General features: G+C 47.8%; 1 protein-coding gene across 1 annotated transcript in view; it reads right to left on the reverse strand.

Moving 5' to 3' along the window:
- Positions 1–5,789: 5,789 nt before the first annotated feature.
- Positions 5,790–13,766, reverse strand: part of FAM167A (family with sequence similarity 167 member A) — a 9,199-nt gene continuing 1,222 nt past the window's right edge. Inside the window, exon 2 of the mRNA XM_018572152.1 lies at positions 5,790–6,213. Coding sequence (XP_018427654.1) covers positions 5,950–6,213 — 264 coding nt within the window. The 3' untranslated portion in view covers positions 5,790–5,949. The remainder of the gene's footprint in view (positions 6,214–13,766) is intronic.

Here is a 13,766-nt window from a genome sequence, read left to right on the forward strand (position 1 = left end):
TGGCAACAACTTTCCAATTCAAGGGCTGGACAGGTGAGCGGAAAGATGCCCCTGGACGGTCTACTTGAAAGCCACCTTATCAGACTTCTCGCTGTTTGCTTTTACTCTTCAGCCAACTATAAAATACAGTAAATGATAGAATGAAACAAAATTATGTTTTCTTAAAGGGGTTTTCCAAAATGTTACGACCTGCTCACACCATAACATGACCTGTCAACCAGTGACGCGCGGTACCTGTTCTTCCGGGTGAGGCATTCCCCAGCCTCGCCCCCCAACACGTCCTGCCCCACCAACTGAAGCCCCACCCCGTCGGACAAAACCACGCCCCCGCCGGAACCTAGTGTAAAGGAGGAAGGGAAGAGACAGGGAGGGGACTCCCTGTCCCTCATTTGCTTCTCACAGCGCAGGCATTGAGATCGATGGCCTCAGTGGGGTTTTTTATTCTTTTTTTGATTGGACAGCTTGGACCAATGGCGCTTTGCCATTGCTCCAAGCCATCCACAGAGCTCACGCCTCTAACAAAGGGTAGAGGCAGTGACAGCTCTGGCTTCAATACTTAGCTTACACAAGCAGTGGGGAAGCTCGCTGCTGTGTAACCTAACTACCTGTCTAAAGCTTGATGTAGCGCCGCCTGTAATTAACATCCAGCGCTCCGTCCATAACAGGTTACACAGCGGGGAGGAATCCCTGACCGCACGTCCCTGCTGTCAACCATTAATATCTGTTAATTGGTTTTCAATGATTAAGGTTGTGTAATACCGATTAGCTTCTGTGGATATACTGTATACAGCACCTTTTCAGACTGGGCTAGTGTAATGAGCGGTGTGCCTCAGAGTTCTGTGCTGGGTCCCAATGTAAATGATGAAGCACTTCATAAACAAAAGTTGATGATAATATTAATAATGAATGTCTTTTGGTTTCATTCTTTAATCCTGTGCATCCGTTCCACTGAGAATTTACAGACGGAGGAGAGACAGTTAGCTTCCATATGAAGAAATGAGCCTCCAAGCTGTACTACAGAAGTCCGCCATTTGGAAGCTTTGGATATACAAGGATGTCTTTAACTTCCAAATGGCAGACAGCTTATGTGGTACAGCTTGGAGGCTCATTTCTTTATATAGAAGCCAACTGTCTTTCCTCTGTCTGTAATTTCTCAGTGGAACGGATGCGCTGGCTTAAAGCCTAAAAAGAAACTCCCCTTGCAAACCACGCGCTGCATGGATTTACTGCTTTGTCTGGGGTATTGTGTTAAAGGAGAACTATAGGGTAAGTGTTTTCCCCATAGTTCTCCTCAGGGTCACGGGAGGATATTAAATAGCGTCCTCCCGTGGCCCAAAGCTCAGTATACCTCCAGCTATAGCTGGCGGTATACTGAGACCACCGCAGCCGGGATGGATCCCGACATTACTGTCAGATAGGCCCGCACTTTCTGTGACGCTTTGACGTCGGATTGGCCCGTGGGACTATCTGACATCACAGCGTCACGGAGAGTGCGGAAGTGATCACAGAGGCTCACGAGACACCGTCTGTTTTATTCCTAAATGTGAGTTTTTATATTTGTTTTATTAATAAATGTTTATAAACATTCTTCACCGTGAGGAGTCCCTCTTGATTCTCTAATTTATGGGAAACATCATTCGGCCAATACCTGGAGGAAATGCTAAAGAGGAATTTGACCCAAATACCTGATTCAGACTGACTGCAAAGCTTTAAAAGGTTATTTTGTGCGGTGAGTGAGCACTGCCTAGGGGGTTTGCGTGTGTGACACTCTGAAAATCATTTTATGCATTAGCATTGTATGCACTAGCACGTTAGCTAAGGAATTGGAGGACAATCAACAACCCTTCAAAAACCTTTGTCATTAATGTACATTTCTCACTATGTGTTTGGACTGAGACTTTGATTTTTGATTCTTGATTCTAAAATGTTCACATATACTTCACGGTTTAAGTATTTAGAGGCCTGTGTATACAGACAGGGGTCGCACCACTGCAACCACTTTTGTTAAAGTGACATGAAACCCTCAGATTTTTTAACATAAAACAATACTGTAATGTGTACTGTATTCCATGGTAGTTTCCCTTCTCTTTGCTGCTCTTCCTTTTAAATCCTTATGTCTTCTAAGGATTTAGTGCCGCAGGAACCAAACTGCATTTGTACAATTATTGACTGTTATAAAACGTGCAAGATTGTAAAGGTAAAGTCTCGCGTTTTGTAAAATGTCACTGATCACCCTTCCTAATGGTACCTTTAATGAGGCAGCCTGAGGCTGTTGCCTCAAATGACATTTCTTTGAGCACCCCCTTTCTGGCCAGTGTCCCAGGTTGCTAAGAGCTGGGCAACCTGGAATGCTCACTGTTTGCCAGGAGCTGAGACAAACCCACCGGACAGTTTGCACCACCAGTAACTCCCCACCCCCCCTTTCTTTTCCACCTTACAAGGGGGGACTATGAGATGAGTGCTTTTCACTCACCTCATAGTTCTAGCCGACCTGTGACAATGAGACTGTCACAGGTCGGCTCAGTAGATCGGGAGGTGAGCGAACATATACCGGCGTTCGCTCACCTCTCAATCCTGTCGCAGCCCTCTGCCGTGACAGGGGAGAGGCTGGATGCCCCCCCCCCCGCTGACTGGCGGATCGGACTGGGGAGGGGGGGGGGGGGGGTTTACAGCTGGCTCTGCCTCTAGATAGGCAGAGCCAGCTGTCAGACATAATTGTTGGGATCCGCTTCAGCTGCTGCGTCTCAGTATAGTGCGAGCTGTAGCTCGCGGTATACTGAGCCTAGGGTGACGGGAGGACGCTAGTTTGTGTCCTCCCGTTACCCTAAGGAGAACTGTGGGGAAAAGCCCTGATCTCGGAGTTCTCCTTTAAGTACACCCCTAGCTTGTTTTTTTTCTTTTTTCAAATCAACACTATTAAGAGTAGAAAATAGTATTTTTTAAAATAAATTTGTTGTTTTTTTGTGCCTATGTAATGAAAAATAAAAAAAATGTTTGCACCTGAAGAGATCGCTTCCTTCACCCTCCTTTCCATTCTTTTCTTCTCTTTTCCCCTGTCACCCTTGCCTGAGTTCTCTTCTGTTGGACTACCAAACCCCTCACTGTTAAGTTATGTAGGTACGTTGAGGGAGATGTGTTCTGATGTCCAGCAGGTAGACCTCACAACAATGCTTAGGATTTCAGGTGGCACTGTTGGCGCACTACAGAAAATGAAGTGCTCATTGGATTTCTGGCAGGATCAATGGGCATTTTGCAGCATTTATAAACACACAAAACATGGGAAACTGTGCGGGTATTGCAGAGATAGGCTGACATTTTTTGGTTGGGTTATGCTTAGTAATTTCAAAAGACCTTCTTGGCAATATCCCAAAACCTTCTTGCATTGGATCACCTTATACCTCATACCCCAAATACCTGTAAGCTGCAATACTTTATATGGTTGTGACTTCAGATTTACAATGCAAAACAATGACTCGAGATCGGTATTGGATTTTTTTTTTTTTATATTTCTATTGTGCCACAGGCAGCAAAGCTCTGTACTTCCCCTAATGTTCCAGCTCTGCGGTATATAATGTTGGCACAACTTCTAGTTATGGGGAAAGAGTCTTCCAAAATACATCTCAATTTTCTCCCCAAAATGTGTTGCAATATGTCTGTGAAAGTTCTCATTCATCCAGGTCATGGGATATCTGTAAACAAATAAATCAAGGCAACTGGACCAGCTGTCCCGATTTATTATTTACAGATACACCATGACCTGGATGAATGAGAACGTTCACAGACATGCAGGTAAAATGTACCTGCAATTGTTTCTGAATGCTCCCAGAAGCATCTCAAACTGGTATCACAAGATTTGTCCACTGATACAACCTTCAACATAGGACCTTAGAAGCATGGACATCTACATTGGAGTCAGCAGAGCCAGGAACTGAACTGTGGTCCTCACTCACCACCATAGATCATAGCTCATAAAAGCCTGTAGGAGATTTGGCCTACAAGTATACACCTAAAACGAACATGTCATACCTCCCGAAGGAAGCACAAAGAGGAGGGCGCCTTTCCTGGTGCAGATAAGTTTATTCAATGACAGGTAAAAACAACATAGATGTACTCACATAGATGTCATACCTCCCGACCAGTGGCGTAACAATCGCCATGGCGACCCAGGCTATGGGGCCCAGGGCGGGGCCCGGCCAGGACATCCCCCTGATGCGGTGCGTGCTGTCTGGGTCGCTATGGCATCTCAGGCTGCTGGCTGTCGCTGGCGGGTGTGAGGAGGAACGTGTAGCTGTTAGATCACCGACATACTGTTAGTCATATGTGCAGGTGCGCGTTCCTCCTCACAGCCGCTGCTGAGTAAGTGACAGCCAGCAGCTGCGGAGGAGGCGGGGCCCGGCGTCGGCAGTGGAGGAGGAGGTGGTGCCCGGCGTCGGCAGTGGAGGAGGAGGTGGTGCCCGGCGACGGAGGAGGAGGCAGGGCCCGGTGTTGGAAGAGTAGGCAGGTAAGAGGTATGCAGGGGTGTGACCAGCCCACCTGAGACCCTGCAGAGCCCACTATAGAGAGTCTATGGTGGGCTCCGCAGGGTCTCCCTTAAGTGGGCTGTTTGGGAGATCAGGTGGACTCTGCAAGAGGCATGACTAGAAATCACAGGGCCCCATATAAAATGTTGCTATGGGCCCTGTGATTTCTTCTTACGCCTCTGCTCCTGACTGTCCCTTACTTCGAACCCATCCCTCTGTCCCTCTTTCCTTCTGAACTGCCCCTCTTTTTGGTCTGAGCCATTTATGAGCAGGTAATATTTGACTACTAAAACCATTATCTTATCTCTTATTTATTGGGTTTGCTATTTTGGAAAGCCGGTATAAAGGAAATTCAATTGTGAAAAAACATTTTTGGGTTTAACCAATCAATTTTGGCATAGATTCTTAAGGTCTCGTTCACAGGACAATCGGCCGGCACATACAACTCTGTGTTGCGTGCACGGCCGTATCGGGAAGGACAGGTGCTGCGTGTGATTAGTATGCAGCCCCCATCCTTCTCTATGGCAGTACGCGGGCGTACGCCGCCCTACGCTCACCCGCCCTGCACGTCCATATGGGTGCGGGTGAGCGTACTCAATGGATCCTGTCTGCGTCCGAGCCAGCAAACACGCACCCGTACGGACCTGCACTTGAGGTGAGCGTAGGGGGTCTTGCGGCTGCGCAGTCTCATAGAGAAGGACGGGGGCTTCGTACTAATCAAACGCAGCACCTGTCCTTCCCGGGAGCTGCCCGATACGGCCGTGCACACAGCACGGAGCTGCACGTGCCGGCCGATGGTCGTGTGAATGAGACCTAAAGGTCCACATAACCTGGGGGCGTGGAAGGGGTGTGTCCATTACCTATATATAGTTGGGGGCGTGGCAGAAGTGTGTCTGTTACCTAAATACATTATGCTGGAAGGTACCCCTCTTTCACATCTCAGAAAGTTGGGAGGTATGAAATATACCTCCAGGAGGACTGACCCTTGGCAATTGAGCTGATTTGGAATGAAGCTCTCTTTTAAATTCAGAGCTGCCTTCATTCAGAAATGATGGTCTTTCAGTTGTAATGACAATGATGTATATGATATGATCTCCTACATAATGTAGCCTGCTTCCTATATCTTGCAGTAACCCATAAGGGATATATTCCACATCCACCACCATGATATGGAATGTAATCTCTATGTATCTTATCTTGCTATTTATAACAGTAGATACGCACATGACAAGTCCCCGTGTACAACAATCAACGATCGATCGTCCAGTTTGGTCCGGATTCAGGTTCACTGCCGTGCATTGCTACATACTTTGTGTCGCCAGTCACCGCGTCAGCTTGTGTGATTGGCTGGTGTTTTATATAAGGCAGCAAAACATTCCATCAGTTTGTTGGCGTTGATGTAAGAGCCACTGAGGAGCTTCCCACAGTTCTAGCAGAGGGAGAACCTCCGAGAATTGATGTTCATTTTGGTAACTCCAATAAGTTTCAGAGGCGTGGACAGTCCAAAAGAGGACATCATGGGGAAGTCGCAGAGCAGATCCGATAGTTCGTCCCTCTCTTCCAGTTCATAGGTGGCGTCGTTCAACATCCTCCGATGAAGGTGACACGTCTGCTCGATCTTCAGCTTGTTGATGTCACTTCGTAGCCTCATGAGCTGCCTGGCCAAATGCTGGTCCTGGAGACGCATTTCTGTCTGAAATACAAGATGAGAAAATGAACCGTGAATAGAAGGAAACAGAAGCCTCTGAGGACTGACGCAAGATATAATCAAGGATCTGCAACAGCATACTTAAAGAGAACCTGACCGTGTTGTCAGCTTACATGAGGGTTAGGAGCATACATATTCAACAGAAGACACTACACGCTGGTGACCAAATGTAAAAAGGTGGTCAGGGAGCTGGCTATGTTGGCGTAAACCAGCTCAAATACACCAATCAGCCATAACATTATGACCACTGAGAGGTGATGTGAATAACCTTGATTATCTGGTTACAATGGCACCTGGAGGGGGGGGGCAGTGGCGTAACAATCACCATAGCGACCCAGGCGGTTGCTATGGGGCCCGGGGCACAGTGGGGAAGATTGGGATCAAAGATTGTAAGCTCCTCGGGGGCGGGGCCTGCTGTGACTGTAGGGTATGAGAAGCACCATGTAAATTATTGGCGCTCTATAAATACCTGTCACAAATAAATAATTTAGTAGATGCAGAATTGCTAATTTTGACTTTTCTTGTAAAGCTTTTCTGCACCCCTCCCTCCTACCTCCCTATTGGTTCTTTAATGTAGTAGTCAGCCCAACCCCACCAATGGGGAGCATCCAGAGGCAGCCGAGTCCACAATCTGTGCAGGGAAAGTGGATAATCTCATACAAGTCCGGCTGTCTGTTTCTCCGAGTCCGCTGATCACATCCCTGGAGGTGACCTCCACATTGGACTTCCTGTACTAAGTCTGAACGGCCTCAGATCTGTGACAGGTTCTCTTTACCACTCCTCACTCAGAATAGAGACCCGCGCCTCTGTCTGGGGGTTTTATTACGTTTTGGCTTCATAGATATAAGAGGCTGTGACATTTCTGTGCTGTGTGTGAGGTTTATAGGAGCCGTTCCTAAGTAACAGTCGCACTCGTTATGTCCGGATGGGCGGCTCTGCGTCCAGCGACAATTTCTGAACTAGAAACAGCAAGCCGGGCTCCCGAAAATACCAACCCCGTGTCATGCATTACAATGTAACGCAGATCTCCGGGCAGACAACGAAACGCACAGAAATACATATAAGGGGGCTGTCATACCTTAGCGAACCTGTCCATTCAGTCCTGAGATTTACACAGCTCTGCAACACAGCACAGCCCTGTCTGGCAGAGCAGGAGACCTGATTTTTGTCTACTGCAGTTCAGTGACACTTACAGGTCTGTTCCCTCTAGGGTTGCCACCTTTTCTTCAAGCCAAACCCGAACACTGTAGCACCTCGCGGCGATTTTTTTACTATCACTCTGCTCTCAACTCCTATCAGCACGCTCCTTGCACCCACATTAATAAAATACATTTAAAAAAAAATCTTAAATATATCGCTCACATTTTAAATGTCAAGCCTACAGAGCATTGTGAATGCCATCAGTGCGTTGCGGGAGCATTGTTTACCCTCCAGACCCAGGTCTGGACCTTCTGATATGGGGCTGCAATGACCTTACTGCACTTATGTTGTGGCAGAGGGGACTTGTAGTCTTCCCATTTACAATTCCCTGTGTATGGATGACACGGCTGTGCAAGTGAACATAAAACATGGTCCCCAAAACGTGGCCTACGACTGAACGATTCAGATGACTGAATCTAAACAATTAACACATTTCCTTGCCGTGGAGAAGAAGGTCATCTGAATGAGTGTGGCAGCCCTTCTGTCTGTGTCCCATCTGGAGGGACTTCCCCTCACTTCCTGTCTGGAAAGGAAGTGAGGGGAAATCTCTGCAACAGGGACACAGACTGTGGAAGGGTTTTTTATTGTTGTCTGTGACTACCTGGACCAGTGACAACCACTCCCTATATTTCTGCTGTGGGTTGTCACAGGGACAGGAAGTAGAGAATTATTCCTCCAACAGACAGAAATAAAAATCTTAGGAAAATTTTAGCTCTTCCCCCACTCTATACAAACCTAAAAAATGTGTCTGGGGTTCTGCTTTATCGCGGAGCCTTTGCAGCAATTGGGCTGTTTAATGTTAATTATCTTCTCGGCCCGGGAAGTCGTATTTCCCTCGTCTACATTATTCATAGAACCTCATAAGTGAGAACAGCGGGGGACGGAGGCCGGACTCAGACTGAAAATACATCGTTCATACATGACAGAAGACAGGAGGCATAGCAGAGGAGTAGTATCATGGTATGTAGAGGTGTATCTACCGCAAGGCAACCTAAGCATTTGCCTTGGGCGGTACTTTCCAGGGAGGCGGCAAAAAGTGGCCCCCCAAACCAGTGAGGCACGACAGGGCCGGACTGGCAATCAGGCACCTGCCCCATGGACCAAGGCAGTCTGGGCCCCCTGGGCCGCACAGAATTAAGCACATTAGGCGGCTGCAGGGCCCCACGGGTGGCTGCCTAATTAGAGAGCCGTCTGGTGGAGGGGGGAGGGGGGCAGTGAGATGCCATCCGGCTGGCTATGTACAGAAGGTGGAGGAGAAGCAGCGGGGGACTCGGGGCTGGCCATAGCATGTAATATCACGGCGGGATGTCCTGAAAGCCCCACACAGTTCAATACCTAAGAACCTGCACAGCCCACCACCTGAGACCCCACATAGCCCACCACCTAAGAACCTGCACAGCCCACCACCTGAGACCCCGCACAGCCCACCACCTGAGACCCCGCACAGCCCACCACCTAAGACCCCGCACAGCCCACCACCTGAGACCCCGCACAGCCCATTGAAAACCCCACACAACCCACCTGGGACACCACACAGCATGCTTGCTGTATCCAGCGACTGACAGGTTACGCAAAATGTCTTAAACAGGAAGGGGTGGGGCAAATTTAAATTGGGTGGGTGTCCAAGTTTAGTCTTACCTAGGGCAGCACACAACCACAATACACCACCTGATTATATGTAGAGAAGAGTAGTATCGCAGCGCATACTTGCCTGTCCTGTAGTGCACACGGCCAGCCTCCACTGGAGTGAAGAAACAGCAGGTTGAAAGATCTTCTACATTCAACATTTCCAGGTGTGTCGGATTCTGGCATCCCTTGCTGCACTCTGTAGTTCCATCTATTGAAGCCTACACAACTCCAATAGACGTAACCATAGAGTGTAAAAGGGGAATAAGGCAGGCCGGTGGAAGCAGCCAGAGAGTACGGGGGGTGGAGGGGGGGCTGCCGGTCTATCAGCAAGATTATCTCTTGAACATAGCAGAGTTCACTAGGACACCTCACAAGATTTAGCAAGACACATATGCATTACCAATGCACCTTACAATTTTGAGCAATAAATTAACCCCTTGCCTTAAATGAGGGGGAAAAAACTATTTTTTCTCCATACTCAGTCTGGGCCACCTAGGTCACATGGTCATGGTCACTGTCCGCCAATTATTGCAGCAGATAGACCAATTATATCAATGTTTACAAATAATGGGGCAAAACCAAAAAGGTGAAAAGAGTCCAAAAAGACACCTTTAATTATTCATAATTCCATCAAACAAAAACCGCCAACACATTTCACCGCTAACCACACTCCCCCTTCATCAAGGCTAAAGGTGCCCATACATCCCGCGATCGTACGAGAATCGTGCAGTGTATGGAAGGCGTGCCACCGTTTCTACTGTACGTCTTCCGTCGAATCAGCAGTCTAGAAAACCCGCCGGGAATCGTACGAGTTAGTGGCCTGCTGGTTCGACACCTGCCGAACGGGCCGGTGTGCGCACGCGCACACTGCCCGTTTGCAGTCATCGTAAGCCCGCCCCTCATTGCAGTCATCATAAGCCCGCCCCTCAGGCTTGCGATGATCGCAAGTACGATCTGCCTGTCCAAGATGGGCAGATCGTACGTTTTTTAAAGTACTTTACAACCCTCGCAAGAAACCCGGCCCCCTGAGGGGCGGGCTTCCGATGACCGCAATACTGAACGGGCAGTGCGCACACCGGCCCGTTCGGCATTTGTCTCCCGAGCACCGTTCTAACCAGCCGAGAATCGTACGATTCCCGGCTGGTTTTCGAACATGCTGGTTCGACAGAAGACGTGCGGCCCTACAGTAGAAACGGTCGCACGTCTCCGTTCACACTGCTCGATTATCGTACGAAAAACCGATCGCATACGATTATCGTACGATAATCGTGCAGTGTATGGGCACCTTAAGACTTAGCATACAGTAAACTCCTCTTTAAGGGAAGGAATTGTAATTGCCTGCTCAGCAGCAGCTATGAATGGCCAATGAATCCAATCAGCAGTGACCCAAATACGGCTTCCTACATTTACACAGATAACTAACTGTAACGTGTGTGTTATTAGTACATTGTCACACACTTAAGATAAGGCCACGTGTCAACTGGCTTCTGCTTGCACCAGAACTGCAAAATAAGGGACCCATCCCCCTCCACCCGCCATCTTCCAGTTGTATGTAGCACCTAGTTTACTACGTAGAAAACGTCCACTTTGCAGAAATAAATAAATAATAACATTTAAAAATAATTACCCCACTGGATTTGATTTTCTAAAGGAGCTCTATTACTAGAAGCAAAGTGAATGTACATTGAGTTAATAAATACTTTAGCCAACCAATCATGTGCTTGCAAAAGCTCAGTTTTTCTCATTTCCCTCACACATGATTGGCTAGTCAAAGTGAACACAGGTGCATCTTTACCAACAATAAGTGACAAAGTGAACAGCCTCCATTCCCTTACTAAACATACCCCCCCGTGTATCTATTTAACCTACTTCCCAGCAGCCCTTTAAAAGTAACAATGGGAGGGGCTCCCGATCATGTGATTGCTGTGACAGCTAATCGCAGCGATCACATGATCAGGACCCCGTCCCCAGTTTCTGATCGTAAACAGTGAACTGAAGCTGTCGGTGACCTCTTGGTCACTGTGCTAGGAGTGTGCACTTTCATCAACCCCAATGACAATACTAATTACACAATTCACCCTGCGAATATCTGTGGCCCACAAGCCAACATTCTTAAAAGGGGAACTATGAGGTGAGTAAAAATCACTCATCTTCATAGTTGGAGCCGATGTGTGACAATGAGACTGTCACAGGTCGGCTCAATAGATCGGGAAGTGAGCGAACACATACCGTCGCTCGCTCACTTCTCGATCATGTCCCTGCAGAGAGCCGTGACTGTCACTCACAGCTCCCTGCAGGGATTTTCCCCCTCCCCGCTCTGATCCCCCAGCGCTGACTGGCGGAACGGACGGGGGAGGGGGCGGGTACAGCTGGCTCTGTCTCTAGGTAGGCAGTAAAAAAACACGCGACAAACGTGCGTTTCCGAGTGCTACCTGGCTGTATCCCAATGGATACGTGCGGCAAATACGCCCCAAAGAAGCTCCTGTGACAGCTATTTGCAGCGATCACATGATCAGGACCCCTTCCCCAGTTTCTGATCGTAAACAGTGAACTGAAGCTGTCGGTGACCTCTTGGTCACTGTGCTAGGAGTGTGCAGTGTGCTAGGAGTTTTACAGCACATTCCTACGGGCTGTAAAAAGCTCAGGTGGGAACCATGTCCATAGGCAATCATTGGTTTTCACATGTTGAGCGTTTTACAGAGCGTAGGAACGCGCTGTAAAACACCCAGGTGTGCACCAGGCCTTGGGCGAACTATGGGGGTAAGTGTTTATTTCCCAGATCGAATGTATTACATTGTAATTACACATAACTAGATGGAGCTGGAGAGTATAGGAAATAAGTATTTGTTTCATCAAGTACATGGCGGGTTAGTATTTTACAAAAGAGAGATAACATTGTTCATAATTTCTTTTAATCTCACAGGAAGTAACCTGGACACAACATTTCTAGCAGGATCAAAGGGTATTCTCTGCACTTGCTTAAAATATGTTATTAGCCGGAAAATGGAATCAGGTGATTGTATTGTTATTTATACAGCCAGCATAGCAGAGCAAAGCCTTTCTGCATTATTTATTATTGGAACACTGCAAACAGTTGCACATAACACGCCCTCTGGAATAACCCAATATACAACATAAACACCTTCATTGCACGCAGTGATTACCATACATGACAACCTGCCATTAAAAAGGTAAATGTCGGCTTATGTAAGATCTATGTGCCAACAAAACCTGCTTTACATTGTAATACTGTATAGCAGCCTTGTTGTGCATCCCGGCTTTGTCAAGGGTGGCTTCAAATTCTCACACCGTGTCATGCATGTCCATGGTGCAGGCGACCACCAGCACCATGGGAATGCATTATGCTATTGCAGGGGGGACTTCTAAAGGGAAAGGGGATATTGTGATGGGAAAGGGGGCCCTCTGATGGGAAAGGGGGCTTCTAATGGGAAAGGGGGGCTTCTAATGGCAAAGGGAGCTTCTGATGGGAAAGGGTTCTTCTGATGGGAAAAAAGTTCTTCTGATGGGAAAGGCGGCTTCTGATGGGAAAGGCGGCTTCTGATGGGAAAGGCGGCTTCTGATGGGAAAGGCAGCTTCTGATGGGAAAGGCGGCTTCTGATGGGAAAGGCGGCTTCTGATGGGAAAGGCAGCTTCTGATGGGAAAGGCGGCTTCTGATGGGAAAGGGAGCTTCTGATGGGAAAGGGAGCTTCTGATGGGAAAGGAGTTCTTCTGATAGGAAAGGGGGCTTCTGATGGAAAAGGGGGCTTCTGATGGAAAAGGGGCTTCTGATGGGAAAGGGAGTTTCTGATGGGAAAGGGAGCTTCTGATGGGAAAGGGAGCTTCTGGTGGGAAAGGAGTTCTTCTGACAGGAAAGGGGGCTTCTGATGGGAAAGGGAGCTTCTGGTGGGAAAGGAGTTCTTCTGACAGGAAAGGGGGCTTCTGATGGGAAAGGGGGCTTCTGATGGGAAAGGGTTCTTCTGATGGGAAAAAAGTTCTTCTGATGGGAAAGGGGGCTCCTGATGGGAAAGGGGGCTTCTGATGGGAAAGGGGGCTCCTGATGGGAAAGGGGGCTCCTGATGGGAAAGGGGGCTCCTGATGGGAAATAAGTTCTTCTGATAGGAAAGGTGGCTTCTGATGGGAATGAGGTCTTCTAAAGGGAAAGGAGTTCTTCTGATGGGAAAGGAGATCTTCTGATAGGAAAGGGGGCTTCTGATGGAAAAGGGGGCTTCTGATGGAAAAGGGGCTTCTGATGGGAAAGGGAGCTTCTGATGGGAAAGAGAGATTCTGATGGGAAAGGGAGATTCTGATGGGAAAGGGGGCTTCTGATGGGAAAGGGAGCTTCTGATGGGAAAAGGAGCTTCTGATAAGAAAGGGAGCACTGATGGGAAAGGGGAACTCATCGGTTTTTTTTTATGCGGTCCTCCCTTGAAATCCATACCAGACCCCTATCTAGGAAAATGGTCTAGTATAGATTTTTGGAGAAACATACACATAATTTTTTTACATTTTGAACTGGGGTGCCTTGAGATTTTCAGATTTTGTTTAGGAAGCTGTGACTTAAAAAAGGTTGAGCAATGCTGTTGTAAGGTATGTTTACCTCGGCTGCTGGCTTATTTTCAGAAGACGTGAGTAAAATGTAGCAAGTAATTTCCTAGTAACAACTATTTACACAACTCAGTATTGTAACTTGAGAATAATTTGTGATGCA

Source organism: Nanorana parkeri, unplaced genomic scaffold (assembly GCF_000935625.1).
Source record: "Nanorana parkeri isolate BGI_ZX_2015 unplaced genomic scaffold, ASM93562v1 scaffold1953, whole genome shotgun sequence".
NCBI classification, from domain to species: domain Eukaryota; kingdom Metazoa; phylum Chordata; class Amphibia; order Anura; family Dicroglossidae; genus Nanorana; species Nanorana parkeri.